The sequence below is a fragment of the Eulemur rufifrons genome, chromosome 7 (assembly GCF_041146395.1).
Source record: "Eulemur rufifrons isolate Redbay chromosome 7, OSU_ERuf_1, whole genome shotgun sequence".
NCBI classification, from domain to species: Eukaryota; Metazoa; Chordata; class Mammalia; order Primates; family Lemuridae; genus Eulemur; species Eulemur rufifrons.
The window spans coordinates 40,617,518-40,638,761 of record NC_090989.1 but is presented as its reverse complement, the minus strand read 5'-3'; the positions used below and the strand labels follow the sequence as shown (position 1 = coordinate 40,638,761).

At 37.8% G+C, this 21,244-nt stretch overlaps 1 protein-coding gene across 2 annotated transcripts in view; it reads left to right on the top strand.

Moving 5' to 3' along the window:
* PROS1 (protein S) overlaps window positions 1-21,244 on the top strand; it is a 218,026-nt gene that overhangs the window by 136,201 nt on the left and 60,581 nt on the right. The window contains exon 1 of one of the 2 annotated variants that reach the window (XM_069475050.1): window positions 770-994. The exons of the other annotated variant lie outside the window; for it this stretch is intronic. Coding sequence (XP_069331151.1) covers window positions 919-994 — 76 coding nt within the window. The 5' untranslated portion in view covers window positions 770-918. Of the gene's footprint in view, window positions 1-769; window positions 995-21,244 lie in introns of those variants that run through there. 2 annotated transcript variants of the gene reach the window in all.

The following is a 21,244-nucleotide window of genomic DNA, read 5'->3' as shown; positions in this document are numbered from 1 at the left end:
ACCTGGAATCCCTCCCTCGCTATCTACCTAACAATACAACTAAGGCTTAGAAATATTAAGCAATTTACTTAGTTATACAACTAGTAAGTGGCAGAGCATTGCAATTAGAATTCAGGCAGTTTACTTCCAGTGGTAGCCTTAAACATATTTCAAATGCGTACCTATGCCCAAGGACAAAAACTAGAGGCAATATGCAAAAAATAAAACAAGCTGTTTGAAGGTGATGGAATTTGATACATTCTCTATTTTTTTCCAAAATATTTTTTGCTATAGTTTTTTTACACCATAAATACAAGACCAAAACAAAAATGCGGATGATCAAAACGATCCTATTTGCTTTTACAATCTCTGTTCTCTGCAGTCTTCCTAAAGCTATCACTGACTTTAAGTAATAAAGTCACTGACTGGTTTTAATTAATATCCTCATTGACAAGTCATTGTCTCATTTCTTTTTCTAAGCTAGGGAGATCATGTCCTCTTCAACTCTCAAAGTTTTCTTGGCCACTCAGTCTCTCAACCTATCTCGCCTGAAGTTTTTACTGCTTTCCCTTCCCCTTCTTCTTTGGAAACTTCACATTCCGGAGAAACCGAACGAAACGCAGTAGCTTGGGAACGGATGAGGAGGGATGTCTCCGCAGTGTTTTCTGGGCCTCCAACACTGTCCCAGAGCCCTGCCCCCAGCTCCGAAAAGCTTCCTGGAAATGTCCTCGTTATCACTTCCCCTCTCGGGCTGGGGGCTGGGAGCGGGCGGTCCCCTCCGCCCCTGGCTGTTCCGCTGGCGCCGGCTGGCTCGCAGGCGCCACCGCGCAGCACAGCTCAGAGAGGGGCGCCCCAGCTCGCAGCTCCGCGACGCGCCGAGCGCTCTGGCCCCCGCTGCGACGCGCCACCGTCCCCGCCAGCGCCTCCGCCCGCTTCACAATGAGGGTCTTGGGTGGGCGCTGCGGGGCGCTGCTGGCGTGCCTCGCCCTAGTGCTTTCTGTCTCAGAGGCAAACTGTGAGTAATCAACAACGTCTCGTCTTCTCCCCTCCCCAGCATTAGCCGACTGAACTACGTGCCCTGGTTGGTAGGATTTTCTTTAGAGCTGCGGCTTCCTAGAAAGTTTCCCCTAAGTCCCTAGGGACACCCAGCGGATGGAAGCAGCTGTGGATCTAGCGGGCAGTGTAATGGTGGGGCAGGGTCAATATGTGCCCTGCTGCGAGAATATGTCGCCTACAGCACGGATGCAAGGACCAGGGTGACGATGAGTATCAATGAAGGAATTAGAACGCCTACTCGTTTCCCTCAACAGCTGAAGTGCCCTGTTAGAGGACAGGGATGAGCAGATTCCAGTGTATGAGTAGAGAAGAAAAGACAGCACACGGTGTCTTCCCTTTCTTTGTACAAGCGGCTGCCCCCAACCTGCACCCTCTGCTGCAACCTACCTCCCTTTTGCAGTTACTGAACTTTGAGCTTGGTTTGCTTGTCTCACACTGATGAACTTTTAGGATTACTGAGGGTTTGCATAGCGGTAGGCAGTTGTCATTTTCTAACCTTGAAATCAAAAGGACTATTAAATACTGTATTGTTTTTCTCAGATCATTTTGTACTGAGGATTTTTGACACTGTGTGCCACTGATCTGAGGTGGTGGCATGAATTCGTTGCACTTTACCTTTTTATTTCCAATTCTTTATGTTCCTACGTCCGAATTCAAGACAGCAAATTGAGTTTTCTCTGAAAAATATATAAGCAATATCAAGGCATTTACTACATTTTAGTTGTCACTTAATTTGTTTTCTAAAGTTTAAGTATGTTCTTTGATTAAAAATGCTTTCTTGTGCTCTGTTTTATTCTCAGGAATTGGCACAGGAGAGATAACTATATTACAAATAACTTGTAGGCTCTCTTGAGCTCCAAAGTAAACTTTTCAGAGATGGCAACTTCAAGAGAATTAAATAAGAATTTACTAATATTCCACTAGTTTTTATTAATTAATAATCAGGATGAATGAGGTATTTTAAAATTCTAATTTAAAGGCTAAAACATTATTTGTTGGTCTTAAAGAGCTACAATGGCAAAACTTCAACATTTAAATGATGTGTGACTACATGCACTAACTCATCTATCTAGTTCATTAGGACAATTAAATATTCTTGGTAGCTAGTGTTTCAGAGAGGAGAAAGGCAAAAGTGACTTGCCACACTTAACTGCTTGTCATCACAGGAATTTGCTAGGCCCTTTTTTTGGTTGAGATTGTTACATTTTGACCAAATCTAGGCAGAGGTAAAAATTATGTGTGTGTACATGTATTATATATACATATATAATATATGGAGAATTACACTTGTTATATGTAAATAATGATAGAGTATGTAAATTAATTCTACAAATATATCATATAAGAATAGTTGGCCCTATAATGCCTTCATTTTAAAAATTTTGGTTGCTTAAATGGGGTAAAAGTCATCTCTGGTTTACTGGTAAGGAAACATATACATATGGGGTGTTTTTACTCCATAAGATTTTAAATTTGAGATATATATTAGAACTCTAAATACTTTATTTATAATTCATTGTTTAGCCCATGGAAATGTAGTTGCTATTTAAAGAAAAAAGTTTATAAATCACACTGTTTTTTTTTTTGACAGAATTGTTAGAAATCATCTAATTCAAATTCATTTTTTAAAAATTGATTCATGGCCGGGCGCGGTGGCTCACGCCTGTAATCCTAGCACTCTGGGAGGCCGAGGTGGGCGGATCGTTTGAGCTCAGGAGTTCGAGACCAGCCTGAGCAAGAGCGAGACCCCACCTCTACTAAAAATAGAAAGAAATTATATGGACAGCTAAAAATATATATAGAAAAAATTAGCCGGGCATGGTGGCACATGCCTGTAGTCCCAGCTACTCGGGAGGCTGAGACAGGAGGATTGCTTGAGCTCAGGAGTTTGAGGTTGCTGTGAGCTAGGCTGACGCCACGGCACTCACTCTAGCCTGGGCAACAGAGTGAGACTCTGTCTCAAAAAAAAAAGAAAAAAAAAAAAATAAAAAAGAAAAATTGATTCATAATTTATATATATATTTATGGCATACATGTGATATTTTGTTACATGCCTGGACTATCTAATGATCAAGTCAGAGTATTTGGGGTGCCCGTCCCCTCAAGTATTATAATTTCTATATTTGGGGAACATTTTAAGTCCTCTCCTCTATTTTGAAATATGCAATACATTGTTGTTAGCTATAGTCACCCGATCCTGCTTTCGAACATTAGAACTTCTTCTATCTAACTGTATGTTTGTACACATTAAGCAACCCCTCCTTACCCCACCATTCCCACACCCTTCCAGACTCTGGTATCTATCATTCTACTCTCTATCCCCTGGAGATCAACATTTAGCTCCCACATATGAGTATCTTTCAGTGCCTGGTTTATTTCACTTAATAACAATAACAATAATAATGACTTCCAATTCCATTTAATTGTTGCAAATGACATGAGTTTTTAATGGCCAAATAGTATTCCATTGTGTATATATACAACATTTTCTGTATCCATTTCTCTGTTGATGGACACTTAGTTTGATTCCGTATCTTTGCTACTGTGAATAGTGCTACAATAAACATGGGTGTGCAGGTATCCCCTTGATTTGCTGATATCTTTTCCTTTGCATAAATACCCAGTAGTGGGATTGCTGAATCATACACTAGTTCTATTTAGTTTTTTGAGAAATATTCATACGATTTCCATAGTGGCTATGTTAATTTACATTGCCACCAACAGATTATGAGTTCCCTGTTCTCTGCATCCTCACCAGCATCTGTTATTTTTTGTCTGAGAGAGAATCTATATAATTAAAACATATACTGTCTATGTATTTTAATCATTTCTCACTAAGGACTTGTGGTGAAGGGACATAGGGGAAAGAAGATGTCTTATTTAGCTGTGCTAATTTGGTCTTATCCAGACTTCCACTTCTGGGTGGGTACAGTCTATCCTGGACATTACTGACTCATATATTTTTTTCTCTTTTTGCATCTTCTTCCTTCCTTCTCTAATTATTCCTTCTTCTATGACTGTATCCTTGCCTTTTCTTAAATTCTCTTTACTTCAAAGTCCTAAATGTTGCACTGATGGAGAGATTTTATCTAGTTGGGGTTCGTGCTGGAAGAATTAGAAACCGTTTCTGGTGTATAGCAATGACAACAACAAATCCTATGCCATATTCTCTTACCATTCTATGCTAGGGAGGGAGGGAGGAAGGAAAATTTGAGTGATTTATTGGAAAGCTACTGAGTGGCATGCTGAACAGCCAAGCAGGCCTAGGGAGGCCAGGGATTTGAGCATTTAGGTGGTCGATATGGTAGGAACTCATGTGACACTAATTTAGGAACTACCAATCAGTTGACTCTGTTCTAACTGCCTTCTAGTCCTGTGTGTCCCTGCTCTCAATTCAAATTCCTAGGAGAGCCTGATCATTTTGCGTTAGCCTGACTCTGGAGTCCTGTGGTTGTTAACTCACTATAATCACACAAAGTGATGGAAGGACAGTTCCCACAAAGGAATGGATTCTGGAAAGGGCGCAGAAATAAGAAGTGTACACGTTCTAATTTGGCTGTATAACATACACACTTGTCCTTTTTTCTATAAACATCATTTGAAAATATTTGTCTAATATAATGCAAATAACTCATCTACCACAGAAAGAATCCACTCCTTAATAGGTTCTAGTCACCACATCCAGAGAGGAAGACTTGAGGCTACCATTTCCTAGCTTTGTATCATCAGATCATGGCCATGCTTCCTGTAGGTCTGTGCTATGCTTTATGGGTAAAATGATACACTATAGTGTACCAACCATCTTATATGCCAAAAAAATAAATAAGTAAAAAACAAGCAGGGGAATACAGGTAATGGTGTTAGGGCTTCCTTGTCTGGGTTACAGGCTGGTATTTATGATTCTTTCACTATCCATTTTATGTCTTTTTTGCCCTTAGGAAGCTCCTCATGTTTGTGTCTGCTAAATTAGATGAATTACACTCTTATTCAGGAAGAATCTAAGCCCTTATTATTCCTACCTGGTATATCCATTGATTCTTTTCTATTTGTAGCGTGTACAATAGTCATACCAGAGGAATTCTACTCCTTCTAACCCTGATTTATATGTGGCAATTGATTACTGTCATCATTCTGGCATAATCCCCCCCTTTTTTTTCTTCAACAAGAGTAAAAAAGTTAAAATGGCTACATAACAATCTCACCTTCTAATTCAGTGGAAAATATATTAGGTCCCCTAGAGACTGGATTTCTTCTTGGCTTCCAGATTTCTAGATGAGCAGAACCCAGTTGTGAGGAAAGAATGCAAAAAAATTGAGACTGTGTAACTATTGGTTTCCTAGGACTGCCATAACAAAGTACCACAAACTGGGTGGCTTAAACAATAGAAGATTATTGTCTCAAATTCTGGAGGCCACAAGCCTGAGATTAAGGTGTCAGCAGGGTTGGTTCATTTTGAGGGTCATGGGGGAGAATCTACTCCATGGCTTTCTCTTAGCTTCTGGTAGCCTCAGATGTTCCTTAGCTTGTAGATGGCATTCTCCCTCTGTCTTCACATTGTCTTCCCTCTGTACATGTCTGTCTCTGCCCACATTGCCCCTTTATATAAGGACACCAGTCTTGTTGGATTAAGGCCTACCCTAAAGACCTCATTTTAATCTGAACATCTGCAAAGACCTTATTTCCAAATGAGGTCACATTCACAAGTAATGGGGGATTAGGACTTCAACATCTTTGAGGGGATACAATTCAACCCATTATAGTTATTAACCATTAAAGTATGAGAAATACTTCTCTTTCTACCTTTATTCCTAACTTTATTATGGCTTTAGAAAAACAACACTATATTTTAGTGATTGCTGGTACAGAGAATACATCACATTTTTTTAATTACATTTTGAAAGATGGTGCTGTGCTCCAAAGGACAGTGATGGAGCCCTCAATAATTGGTCCATTTGGCAGGGGCTGTGACTCACACCTGTAATTCCAGCACTTTAGGAGGCCAAAGTGGGAGGATCCCTTGTGGCCAGGAGTTCAAGGCCAGCCTGGACAACATAGCAAGATCCTATCTCTACAGAAAAAAAAAAATTTAGCTGTGCATGGTGACACTGCCTGTAGTCCTAGCTACTTGGGAGGCTGAGGCAGAAGGATCTCATGAGCCCAGTAGTTGAAGCTTGCACCACTGCACTCCAACCTCCATGCACCCTTACCTTACAAAAGTGAAAACTTAGGCCAGATATGGTGGCTCACTCCTATAATCCTAGCACTCTGGGAGGCCGAGGCCGGTGGATCGTTTGAGCTTGGGAATTTGAGACCAGCCTGAGCAAGAGCGAGACCCCATCTCTGCTAAAAAAAATAGAAAGAAATTAGCTGGACAACTAAAAATATGTACAAAAAATTAGCTGGCAATGGTGGCGCATGCCTGTAGTCCCAGGTACTCGGAAGGCTGAGGCAGGAGGATTGCTTGAGCCCAGGAGTTTGAGGTTGCTGAAAGCTAGGCTGACACCACGGCACTCTAGCCTGGGCAACAGAGTGAGACTCTGTCTCAAAAAAAAAAAAAAAAAAAAACAAACAAACAAGAGTGAAAACTTGTCTCTAATAATAACAATTATTATTATTGTATTATTGGTCAGTTCGTCATTCCATAAGGCTATCTTCTGCCAGATATTAGGGTATACAATAAGACCAATGAAAACTATTATAATCATTCCATTGACTTATTTCCTTAATTGTGGTGTTAATTCCTTAGTTGGAGGTAATGTTACATGGCTTAGCATAAAGCATTGACTAAGTCTGTCAATAGTGGTGCTGACAGAAAAATTAAATCCAAATGTAGAATAAATGTCTCTACCTTTGAGTACTAATTGCTGCTCCTCCACAATAAAAGGAGCCTAATTAATCAACCATCTACCAGATATCTGATTGAATATTGTATTATGTCTAATATTTAGCAGCTCAAGGCATAGCAAATCTGCTGACAAATTTGGTGTTTTTATTTTAGTAGAGAGAGTCTGGTGGGCATTAGTGAGGGAAAGTCCATGTGGCTGAGTCCATGTGTAGCCTCCATCCTTGCCACTATGGCTGCCTATTATATGAGTATTGAACAAATATTAGACTAAATCACACAAAGTAAGCAGCCTGACAGTCACATGTGGCCCATAGACTTGTATGTTTGGCCTCATGACATTTCAAAAATCAGAAAATTTCATGTAAAAATTTGGTTTTATGGCTTCTTTTGAAAAACAAATAAAGGAATATCTGGCATTGGCTCACACCCCAACATGGTAACATTCAGCTAGAGCCGATTCTGAGCTGCCTTCTTTAGATAGAATATGCCCTCTCCAGTTTGCCACAATGCCTGGCATCCTCTGTTGTCTGTCACCAGATTCTCTTTCCTTGTTTATGTTACCTACCTGACACTTGTAGATATTTGAGTTTGTGGCCCTTGCCACAATGATGAATCAATGATGATTGTTTTAAGAAGAAACACAACTGATAGTCATTAAGTAAGTCATTCTGTCTCCCTTATTATTAAGAACTTCTCTGGTGTAGGGCTGTCTTGTGAACATTCACCTAGAACACAGACATTCTGAGCTCTGGACCAATTGTTGCCGAGATTCTTTGTCCCTAGGCCTGAGATCTAGCTCTTTACAAGTCCCTGAACAACTACGGTCTAGACAGACCATTTGTAACCATCTCAGGCAATTTCTCATTCTAGGCAAAATGGATAATAAGAAATATTGCATATTGTGTCTGCCATTGTGAGGATTTTGTTTCTCTAGTGCCACTCAGAGAGGCTACAGTTTATCAGTTTTTGGCTATAGCTTTATGGCAGGTCGATTTCTGGCTTATATTGGCACACCACACATAAGCATCTGTAAATAAGAGATTTTTCACAGTTTGTCACAGATCTCTCCACATGAAACCATAAAAGGGGCTTGAGAGTGGAGAAGAAGTCAGAAGAGTGAGCAACCTACACAGGCAACTTAGTTTTATGCTTTTAGGCTCATCCTATCCGTACCATTTGAGCCTGGTTCATGCTGTCACAACTAAATTTATAGCTAGATGGAGAAGACCACATCCAGTTTATTATGAACTGTTCAAATCATATGGTCACCAGGTGTCCTGTGGTCAGATCTTCAGACTCCACTTAAGTCCAAAAGGAAGCCAAGAGATTTTCAGAAGGAAACTAAGCGCTTGCTGAAGGAAATGTGAGTTGCTTACAAATCATAGAGATCTCTACTGAAATTCCTTTCCTGGAAGTTGCTACTGTCCCTAGAGAAGACCCTGTTATCCTATGAAAATTTGAGCACAATTGGATCTGATGGATCATTGGCTAGGACAAGTGACAGACTGCTTGAACTGAACTTTGAACTAGCTGGAGAGCATTCTCTTATTCTGGTTCTCATCTACATTTGGCAGCCTCTGGACTCCTGTGGTAAATAGATCATAGTAGAACAGCCAAAAATGGAATATGCGTCAAAAATAAGAGGTCCACCAAAATGTATTCTTCTACCTTACTAATGGACACTTAGGTATATAACAACTTAATTCTCACTTGCACAGGTGTATTCAAGTGTGACCAAACTGTTGATGAAAATAGTTCACTGCTCTCAGGCCTAGGAAAGGAACCACAGTTTGAGGTTTGAGACTGATTGGGCCTATAGTTAGATGGTTTTATGGCAGAATTCTCCTTAGCAGCCGACTTCCATTAACCTCAATTCTAACCAGGATACCTTAGATCTTAGATGTTTTGCTTCTCCAAAGACCAATATCTAATCATTACTTGAGATTTTTGGACTTTCTTTACTTAGTGTAATTACCCAGGTTAGATATTTCATTTTACACTGGAGAAACTAGGAGAAAATTTTGTAAAACTGTAAAAAAAGTTTAAAAACTGTAAACAGAAGGATACAGAACTTACAGAATGATGCCTCCTCAAGGGCATCTCCCTCCTTTGTTCAAGAGGTTCTGGGTCAGTCAACTGACTCAAGATTGGTAATTAAGAAGAGGTGGTGATTTCTTTGTTTTGTGACTGAAGTGCAGCCTCTATTTGCTTAACCCAGGGCGTTTGTGTGTGAAACACTCAATGAAGAATTTTGTGGGTTGTCTGTCCTCCAGCTCATTCTAGTGAAATCTCTGCTTGTTAATAATTTCTTCGAGATTTCATCACTACATGCACCCTTACTTTCACTGAGGTGAGTAAGGGGTGTTACCTCAGCTCAGCCACCCTAGTTTCTTCCCATTCCACTTCAGATCTGAGGGCTCATTTCCATTACTGCCAGGCCCACCAGTATTTTTTTTATCTAGGGAGAACAGCCAGTAAAAGCTTTTCAAAATTTCCAATGGTTTCCCCAATAATCTATTTACCATGGTTCTGGTGAAAATATGTTCTTCTTTTCTGTGTTGGGGTGTGGGATGGATGAGTGAGGAGAGTGAATTGGTAGGAACCAGGATTCAAGCCAGAATGTCTGTCTCCTAGTCTTTGTGAATTCTTTCTGTTGCATTATGCCAAGGAATGTCTGGCTTTTCAATGTTATTTAGCGTGTGCCAAGATTTGGTCTAGGATGGCATTAGCCAACCAAGCCAACTGTTAGAACTGAAACTGGCAGCCCCAGCTAGCACATGCAATGAAAACAGCAATATTAACGCATTCAGCCTGATTCAAAATTATATCTTTTTGAATTAGTTTTTTTATTGCAATGTAACAAATTACCACAAATTTAACAGCTTAAAATATAATAACACAATTTATGATCTCACAGTTTCATAGATCAGAAGTCCAGGCAGACTGTTCAGGGTCTCACAAGGCTAAAATCAAGGGATTGGCCATGGTTGAGATCTCATTTGAAGCTTGGAGTCCCCTTCCAGGCTCACTGGTTGTTGGCAAATCCAATTTCTTACAGTTGTAGAACTGAGGCCTTCAGCTCCTGAGGCTTCCCACCATGTAGTCCTCTCCATAACATGGCAATTTGTTTCTACAAGGTCGGCAAAAAAGCATCTGCTGCTGCTTCTTATCTCTTACCTGTATATCTGAAGTCTGAACTTGGCATACTAATCTCATAATCTGGAGGCTTCTAGCCTTATCTCTTCCTGTAACTGACCTTTCACTGCCCCTCTTCTCAAAAAGGATCATTCTCTGTCCCCTTTCCCTTATGGTCTTTTCACATGCTAGTCCTTCTCTTTGAATGGTTATTCCTCTTTATGGTCCTCCCCCAATCATCCCAGGTGATCTGTCCAAAGAGTACTCATACTTTAGGATACTTCATAAGATTTTGTTTTTCTTTTTTGTTCTTCTTTTTTAGAATCATGGATTGATGTATTAATATGATAAAGCTTTGTAGGATTTTAATTTTTCCACTACTCTTAAAGGATAATTTAGAAAATTATTCTTTTCTCCATAGCTATTCTCTGATATTTTAAAAATCCATTTAGGGCTTCTTTGCTTTTATTTACGCTTTTGCTTTTTTGGTTAGTTTATTCAAGGAATAAACAGGAACTACTGTTTTATCTGTGTGTTTTTGCTTTTATTAGAGCCCTCTGATTTTTAGAATTAGCAAAGGAGCAAGTTAGCACATTGCTAAATAAACTCTGTTACAGGCATTAGTTTAGATTTTTCATAATCTTAGTTAGAATAAGATAGGCTATAGAATGATAACACATTAACCTCAACTCCAAATTGATTACCAGATTTCCAAATCGTAATGGCCTAGCAAAATAAGAGTTTGTTTCTTAATTATAGAAAGTTCAGTGTGGTATAACTAATAAATCTTTAGTTATACCATCTGGTACACATGGCCTCCAATGCCCCTGCAAGAAAAGAGAACAATGGAGGAGGTATACTTGTTCTTAACTGCTGTCGCATGGAAGTTACAAATTTACTTCTGCTTGTAGTTCAAGTAGCTCCAACCCAAGGAAGCACATGGAATATTTCCTCAGCATTGTCTCTGTTACAAACATTTTTCTTCTAAGGTTAAAATTAGTGTCTCTTTCTCTAAGAGAAGTGTAAATACTTACTGTCTATTTAAACTTTGGTAACATATATTATAAAATGTGAGGTGGTTTTAACTATCTGAATAAAATTTGTGATAGAGAGAGGGTATAATTAACTATGCCTATTAACATAACAGCTGGGGACTTAGTATTATTACATCGAGTTGGCTGCTAATACAGCACAGTGAAAAAATATGGTAACAGCTGATATTGAAATTATTCCTATAGTGAGAACTGTAATTATTTTAGAAATTACCTTGAAAAGCAGTTTTAGATTTTGAAAGTGCAGTTCTGAAAACGTAGTTTATAACCATGCCATTCAAATGTGGTCATGGACCACCGGCATCAGCTTTACCTGGGAACTTATTAAAAAGTAAGTATCTGTGGCCTCACTTCAGATGTACTGATTCAGAATATGCATTTTAACAAGACTCCAGGGTAATTTCTATGCACATTTAAAGTTTGAGACATTTTGGTCTGTAAGGAGATAGCAGAGAAAATAGAGAAGTGAACAGACTTTTGCAGGAGGCAGTAGGGGCTAACCAAGGAGAGAGAAGGGGAAATGTCAGAGAAGGGAGAAAGAAGGCCGAGCAACATGGCAAGAGAAAGTAGCTTCCGGAGAAGGTCTCCAGTGAAAAATGACTAGATGTGAAGTGGAGAAGGACTTTTAGGAACTGGCATTTTTAAGTCTCAACTTTAAATTGCAGAAGTTGCTTGAATGTAAACAACTGCAGTCCTTCTCCCAACCCCATCCTCTGCCACCAGTGTTTCTTCTTTAAAAGGGGTCAATTTTCACATCTAAGTTGATTAAGAGCAAAGTGTTCCATAAGATGGATGAGGTGAAGAAAGAGTTTAGCGAAACCTAACATACAAAGCTAACAGGGGCCATAAGAACCTAAGCTCCAAAGAAATGCTGAAGTTTTGAGAGACATTAGATAAGTAAGTATTCTTACTTATCAAATGTGGGATTGAGTTTCATGTCATCATTCAGTGAATCAAAAAGGGCAGATGACATTAGCAAAACTCAAATTAAGTTGTTAAGCTTTGATTGAGGGTAACATTTTGTTAATCTAAAAGAAAAAAAACTTCCAAGTGCAAAAAAAGTAATATGTCTTAACTCTTGTTCTACTAAATGATGCAAATTCTTTTTACCTAAACATTCCTGTTTTATTAAGTTTTATTTTACATCCATATAAGTAAAAAATTATAATAATTTTTGGGGGTTTGGGCAAGAATTCAGTATTTAAACAAAAAAATACTCTGCATAACAGAAAGCGATTGGAAAGAAATGGATAACCTTTTAGCAGTGGTTGGTGTCTTTGGAAAGCAGAGTTACAATGTTTTCTATTGCTCATTTACTTTTTTCTAAATATAATAAATTAAGTTTTATTAACTTTATTATAAGGAAAACCCTTTCTTTAAAATGTTTGTTTGCATTATATTGTTCTAAATATAGAGATTGAATCCTCCAAGCTTCAGGGGAAGTGAAATAACAAGTTTATCTGAATAGATTCTGAGCATTTCTACAGATGAGTAAAGCAATAGGATCCAGCTCTCACTGGTTCTAGACCATCAGTAAAATTCTTCTTAGTCCTCTTGTTCATTTTTTGGAATAGACTTTTAAAAGACACATTCAAGAAAAATGACTTTTAAATCTTCATAAAAATGGTAAAATTGTGACTTTCTGCCTTTGTGTGATATTTTTTCATCTTTCAAAATAGTACATCTGGCATTGTCTCGATGAGTTGCAAAGCTATTCTGTGATGCACCTTCCCAGCTTTAAGAAAATGTTGCTATTACCCTGCCTGTTGTTTTCTGAAGTTACTATTCTCTCTTTCTAATGGCGATCTTATTGGTAAATCAACTATATAAATCAACTCTCATCCTATATAATGGCAATTATTATTAGTAACTTCTTTGTAACCTTTAGTATTGTAGAAATTCTCATCCTTTTGAAATTCACTTCCTTTTGTGTCTATAAGCATTCTCTTCTGCAAATTTTCTTTCTGTACATATGTGTTACTAATTCTGCTTCTATGTTTTGATGATCTTTGCTTTCCCTTAAATGTTAGAGTTTCTTGGGGTTCCATTTATTTTTTTATTTAATCGTATTTTATTTTTAATTGACAAACAATAATATATACAGTCAGGGTTCCACATTGGTAGATTCATCCAACCAAGGATTGAAAATGTAGTTAGGCCCATGATGGCTGCATGTATAATGCAGATGTACAGACTTTTTTCATGTCATGATTCCCTAAACAATGCAGTTCGACAACTATTTACATAGCATTTACATTATACATATTATAAGTAATATAGAGATGATTTAAAGTATACAGGAGGATATGCATAGGTTATATGCAAATACTAAGCCATTTTATATAAAGGAATGAAGCATCTTTGGATTTTGGTATCCAAGGGGCTACTAGAACCAATTCCTTGAGGATACTAAAGGATTTATGGGGTACAGTGTGGTGTTTTCATACATATATACATTGTGGAATGATTGAATCAGGCTAATTAGCATATTCATTACTTCAAATATTTGTCATTTCTTTGAAGTGAGAATATTTAAAATCCTCTTTTAGCTGTTTTGAAATATACAATATATCATTGTTAACCTGGGGTTCCATTTAGAACTTCTGGCCTTATTGGACATCTTCTCCTAGCTTAAACTACTTGCTCTATTTCACCAATTCCCTGACATTTAAAAACTATTCAAGGCCGGGCGCGGTGGCTCATGCCTGTAATCCTAGCACTCTGGGAGGCCGAGGTGGGCGGATCGTTTGAGCTCAGGAGTTCGAGACCAGCCTGAGCAAGAGCGAGACCCCATCTCTACTAAAATAGAAAGACATTATATGGACAGCTAAAAAATATATATAGAAAAAAAAAAATTAGCCGGGTATGGTGGTGCATGCCTGTAGTCCCAGCTACTCGGGAGGCTGAGACAGGAGGATCGCCTGAGCTCAGGAGTTTGAGGTTGCTGTGAGCTAGGCTGACGCCACGGCACTCACTCTAGCCTGGGCAACAGAGTGAGACTCTGTCTCAAAAAAAAAAAAAAAAAAAAAAAAACAAACTATTCAAGTAATCCAAGTTTCTTGCAATCTAATTTTGAAAATACAGATGTGCACTAAAAAATGCATCTGTAGTACCACTAACCAGAGATCAATGTAACATTTTGCTCTATATTTTTCTAAGCTTCTTTGTCCACATACATCTATTCTTAGAAATTAAAATATATAAGTACAAGAATGGAATTGTGATCTATATGTTATTTGTAACTTGATATTTCATATCATAAAGTATGATGATTATCTTCACATCAATAAATTAAAATTTATATCACCTTCGGAAATTGATTCATAATATTTCTTTATATATGTTTATATATCACCATATTTTTGGACATTTAGATTATTTCCAATGTTTTGCTTGTATTAATAATACTGTGATGAACATATTCATTCATATATGTTTCTTCATATATGTCCGTGTTCATTTCCTATGGTTGATTTTCTAGAAATAGAATCATTAGCTGAAAGTCCACATAATATGCCCTTTTTGAAGGTTTTGGACACATATTGTAGATTTATCCCTGGAAATCTGCTTTTAAAAGTAGATTTTAGGCTAAGCGTGGTGGTTCACACTTGTAATCCCAGCACTTTGGGAGGGTCAGATGGGAGGATCACATGAGACCAGGAGTTCAATACCAGCCTGGGCAGCATAGTGAGACCCCTGTCTCTTTAAAAAAAAGAAAAGAAAAAAGTAGGTTTTATACGTGTCTGGTTCCTCTCATCTTTGCCAAAATTGAATGTTAACTTCTTTTTAAATCTTTGTTAATGAAATAGTAGTAAAAAAAAAAAAAAAAAAAAAAAAGACTTTTGGTGGGTGGAGAGAGTGAATGTCTTAGCTTGATGTGAAACTTGCCCAAAATGCTTAAGAAAAACTTGGCTGACTGGAGTTTCTGAATCACAAAGTGAAGGTAAAGAGACCATGAAATTCAGCCACAAGTGTTAATGTAACCTTATGTATATCCACTGTTTGGTGAGGCTTGAAGGAATTCTGATAATACTTATATTTCTTTAAAATTTTTTCATATGCTTATTAGTCATTTTATTTCATCTTTTATAAAATGCCTATTGATGTTTTTAGTCCATTTTTCTAGTAGAAATTGTTTTCTGATGAATTTGTAAGTTCTCTGTACATGTTAAAAACATTAAACCTCTTTCATATAAGTTGCATCTTTTTTCTAGTTTGCACCTTGATTTTTACTGATACAGAGTGTATTTTTAGATGAACAGACATTTTTGCTGTTTATGAGCCAAATCTGTTTTCATATTTTTCTTTTTGACTTTGACTTTAGTGTGAGGTAAAGGAATGCCCCAATAATGTATACACATAGTAAACCCCTGCCACCTTATAAACATAGGTTGCATTGGTTGCCAGTATATAAAAATGACAGGAATGAACCTGTGTAGGTAGCTGTCCAGGTTTGGGGTCCGGCTGCAAGATCCAAACGTGTCCTGGTCCCTGCTGCAGTGTGGCACCACCTAGTGTGGTTGTCTGTTTAGTTTAAATGTTGATGAGAATGTTTCTTGGTCCTGGCACTGGGACTTTAAGGACAGCAGCCATCTATCTAGGAGTGTCCTGCCCAAGAGCAGTGCAATTTAGAGACACTGGCCCATGAGAATCCTGGAGGCCTAAGAACACGTTTTATGGATCCATTATTCTGTTACTGTGCCACATTTGCAATGTTCTTATTTCTCTGGCTTTAGAGCACATTTTAAATATCTGAAAAAGTAACTTACAGCCAAAGATTACCATATATTTGCATAAAATTAATAGCGTGAAAGAGAAAGATAAGACGAATTTACAGAACAAATGACCCAAAGGCAGTAGAGGTAAAAAGACACAGCAGATAACTTTAAAAAAATTAATCCTAAATAAATCTGAGAGGATCTGGCATGTATAAAACAAAAGGAGGCCGCTGTGAACAAGGAAAATTAGAGAACTAAAATATGATTTTCAGATTTAAAAAGTTATTTTCATTATTTTAAAAATAAATATTATTATTATTATTTTATTAATTTATTTTTTTGAGACAGAGTCTCGCTCTGTTGCCCGGGCTAGAGTGAGTGCCGTGGCGTCAGCCTTGCTCACAGCAACCTCAAACTCCTGGGCTCAAGCGATCCTACTGCCTCAGCCTCCCGAGTAGCTGGGACTACAGGCATGCACCACCATGCCCGGCTAATTTTTTCTATATATATATTTAGCTGTCTATATAATTTCTTTCTATTTTTTTAGTAGAGATGGGGTCTCGCTCTTGCTCAGGCTGGTCTCGAACTCCTGAGCTCAAACGATCCGCCCACCTCGGCCTCCCAGAGTGCTAGGATTACAGGCGTGAGCCACCGCGCCCGGCCGAAGTAAATATTATTGTTTATCCTTTCAAGTGGACTTTATAAATGGCTAATAAAATTCGACAACAACAATTAGGGTTTTGAATGAAATGGCATCAAGATTACAGATTAATTTGGGGGACATTACATCTTTATAGTATTGGGCTTTTCTATCCAGGATCATGATATGAGACATGATATAAGACTTTAATGTCTTCTAGTAACGTTTTTTGGTTTTTGTCATATTGATCTTGAACATGACTTACTCTATTTATTCCTTGATATTGAATTTTTTTGTTGTGTCTACGCTTTCCTCCTCCCGACATTTTATATTTTCTGACTGGTTTTTGCTGATGTGTAGCGAAGCTATTGATTTTTTAAAAATTTATATTCTGTCTAGATATTTTTCTATGCTCTCTTGTTAGTGCTCATAAATTTTCAGAATGTCCTCTTGGATTTCATTGGTAATCACTCATTTCTATATGACAATAATTTGTCTTTGCCTATACCATATTTATTTTACTGTATTAAAATATGCATAACATAAAATTTATCATTTTAATCACTTTTAAGTGTATAGTTCAGTGGCACTAAATACACTCACATTGTTGTACAGATATCACCGTCATCAATCTCCAGAACTTTTCATCTCCCCAAACTGAAACTTTATAACCATCAAAACGTAACTCTTTTCCCTTGGCAATGACTATTCCACTTTTTGTCTCTATGAATTTAGCTACTCTAAGTGCCTAATGTAAGTATAATCATACAATATTTGTCTTTTTGTGTCTAGCTTATTTCATTTAGCATAATGCTTTCAAATTTCATTGATGCTGTGGCATGTTTCTCTATACCACTATTTTTACTTCATTTTCTTTTCTTCAATTATTGCTTAACTAGAAATTTAGAATAGTAATAAATAAGACTGATGATTTTTTTTTTCTAATAAGAAACAGGGTATCATTCTGTCACCCCGGCTGGATGGAGTGCAGTGCCGTGATCACAGCTCACTGCAACCTTGAGCTCCTGGGCTGAAGGGATCCTCCTGCGTCAGCCTCCAGAGTAACTGGGACTAGAGGCACACGCCACCACGCCCGGCTACATAATGATGATTTTATGCATCCTTGTCTTGATCCTGAGTTTAATGGGCGTATCAGTGTTTCATTGGCTAATATCTTTTTTTTATTGTCAGTCTCTGCTACATACTCTTTGACATGTTAAAGAAGATCCCTACTATTTCTAGATTCGTAATGCCTTTATTTTTAATATTTTTCTTTTTTACTTAAAAATGTTTTACTAACAGTGAACTTCTCAGGAGAATAATTTTTCTTAAATCAAGAATGTTCTGTTTTTTTCCAGTGACTTTTAGGCAGCTAACTTGATGTTGTGATCATCATATAATTCCTAATCATTCTTATATTTCTAGAATAACATCTTATTTTTTGATACATTTTTGTCCTAAAGCCTGTATTTTATTTAGAATTTGTCCTTTATACTCTTTTGGCAAATCAGTTTATATATTTTCTTTTCTGTACTATCTTTATTGGGGTTTGGTTAGTATAACTATTTTAACTAACAGAAATTTGAAGATTAAAGAAATTAGATCTGATAAAGGACTGATAACAAGAATCTATTTAGAACTCAGGAAAATCAGCAAGAAAAAATCAAGCAACCCTATCAAAGAGTGGGCAAATGACATGAATAGAAACTTCTCGAAAGAAGATATAAGAATGGCTAACAAACATGTGAAAAAATGCTCAACATCCCTAATCATCAGAGAAATGTAAATCAAAACCACAATGAGATATCACTTAACCCCAGTGAGAATGGCCTTTATCAAAAAAACCCAGAACAACACATGTTGGCGTGGGTGCGGAGAGACAGGAACACTAATACACTGCTGGTGGGACTGCAAACTAGTGCAACCCCTGTGGAAAGCATTATGGAGGTATCTTAAACAGATTCAAGTAGACCTGCCATTTGACCCAGCAATCCCATTATTGGGCATATACCCAAAGGAAAAAAGGTCATTCTGCAACAAAGACACATGTACCCGAATGTTTATAGCAGCACAATTCACAATAGCAAAGATGTGGAAACAACCCAAATGCCCATCAATACATGATTGGATTAGTAAGCTGTGGTATTTGTATACCATGGAATATTACTCAGCTATAAGAAATAACGAAGATACGACATCTCTATGGTTCTCCTGGAGAGAGTTGGAACCCATTATATTAAGTGAAGTATCCCAAGAATGGAAAAACAAGCATCACATGTACTCACCAGAAAATTGGTTTCCCTGATCATCACCTAAATACACATCTGGGAACGACACCAATTGGACATCAGACTAAGGTGGGGGGTGAGGGAGGGGATGGGGGTATGCCTACACAGTGAGTGCATTGCGCACCGTTTGGGGAATGGTAACGCTTGAAGGTGCTGACTCGGGAAGGGGGGTTGGGGAAGGGAGGGATATATACCTACATGATGGGTGCAACGCGCACTATCTGGGGAACAGACACTCCTGGAGCTCTGATTTGGGGGGAAAGGCGGTACATGGGCAACGTATGTAACCTGCAATTCTGTATCCCCCATAACAATAAGATGAAATAAAAAAAAAAAAGAAAAGAAATTAGATCTGAAGCTATGTAGGATGCTAAATAACTGGGCTTTAATTAGAATCAAAATATTATTGAGTTCAAATAGGGTCCTCTTTCCATATTTTTCTTTTCTTTTTCTTTTTGTTTAGTACCTTTAGACATTATCAATTGACTCCTCAATAGGAAAGATGATGAATTTTACTCATCTTCTTTTTTGCCACTGTGTCTTTAACAGTAAATAGATAACATTTTTTCTCTCTAAGATTTTACGGTATTATCTATTTTTGGAATTCTAAAATTTTAGTAAAAACTCCCTATCTAGAAATCTTTTTTTTTTTTCCTGTTTGTCTTGATCAAAATTAATATACTTGAGAGCCTTTTGTCTTTCTACTGATTAGGGATTTAACATTGTTATTTTCAATATTATTTTTAATAATTTCCTTACCTCCATTGTTTCATCTCTGGAGCTTCTATTATATTGATTCTGGATTTTTTTTTTTTTTTTTTGAGACAGAGTCTTGCTCTGTTGCCTGGGCTAGAGTGCTGTGGCATCAGCCTAGCTCACAGCAACCTCCAACTTCTGGGCTTAAGCAATCCTCCTGCCTCAGCCTCTCGAGTAGCTGGGACTATGTGCCACCATGCCCAGCTAATTTTTTTTTCTATATATATTTTTAGCTGTCCAGATGATTTCTTTCCATTTTTAGAAGAGATGGGGTCTCGCTCTTGCTCAGGCTGGTCTTGAACTCCTGACTTCGAGCCATCCTCCCGCCTAGCCTCCCAGAGTGCTAGGTTTATAGTCATGAGCCACCGTGCCCGGCCTGATTCTGGATCTTTTTACTGTGTCTCTTATCTTTTTTTTCCCCCAGAAATTTTACATTTATTTATAATTTTCTCTATGTAATGGAATTTTACCTTCCATATAACTAGACTGATATTTAACAGGGCATAATTCTATTTTCAATCCATCCATTAACTTCTTTATTTCAAAATCCTATTTTAGTTAATTTTTCTTTTTCATTGCAGCCTAGTTTTGTTTTATGGATGGCAGATCCTTGCAAATTTATTTAGGATATTAGTTACACATTTTATAAAGTTATCGTCAATTATCTTTATTTTTGGAGGGGGGAAGGGTTGATTCTTATACACCTCTTTTATGCTATTAATTTTATGCAAACAAATATTTGGTGATCTTTGGCTGTTCGTTCACATGTTTTGTTTGTTTGTTTTTGAGACAGAGTCTCGCTCTGTTGCCTGGGCTAGAGTGCCGTGGCGTCAGCCTCGCTCACAGCAACCTCAAATTCCTGGGCTCAAGCAATCCTCCTGCCTCAGCCTCCCAAGTAGCTGGGACTACAGGCATGCACCACCATGCCTGGCTAATTTTTTTCCATATATTTTTAGTTGTCCAGCTAATTTCTTTCTATTTTTTTTTTCTTTTTTTAGTAGAGATGGGAGTTGGGGGGGGGCATCTTGCTCTTGCTCAAACAATCCACCCACCTTGGCCTCCCAGAGTATTAGGATTACAGGCGTGAGCCACAACGCCTGGCTGGTTCACATGTTTTGAAGGAAGCCCTAAGTTCATCAGATAACCTAGGTAGCTGGCATGGCTTTTCCTGTGGTTGTTTAAGTCTGTTTCCTAAGCAAGGCTTTCCCTTGGGAAGTTTGTTATCAGTTAAGTGGGTAGATGTATCAATAGCCAGGCTTCTCTTTAAGGGCCTATGTGAAAACTGGGCAAGGGCAATTGCTGAGCTAAGGGCATTACTCTTTAAAAATAACTCTTTCTAGTTGCTTCACCAGCTTTCTCCCACACTATAACTGAGATGAGCTTTGGAGTGACTGGAAGTTCTGCTCTTTGGCATCCAGCTCCACACATGGAAACTTCCCAAGCAATACCATTCCTATCTTTAGGGAGCACTTTTCAGGTTTTATTTTAAAGGCTAGAAGCATCGAGAAAGAGAGGGGGACTCCCGACAGCTTTGCTATTCTGAATGGAGTTGTAAAATTAATCTGTATCAGTTGATTCTGGAGATTCTCTGGTGCTAGATGTTTTAAAATTGTATCAGATTATGTCTAAGTTTGTTTTCTTTTCATTCATTTGGTTTAGTGCCAGTAGGCTTTCTTTATATGAAGACTAGTATTTCTCATTAGCTCTGGAAAATATTCTACTTTTATTTATATGATAATTTCCTTCCTCCATATCCTTTGTTGTTTCTTTCTGGA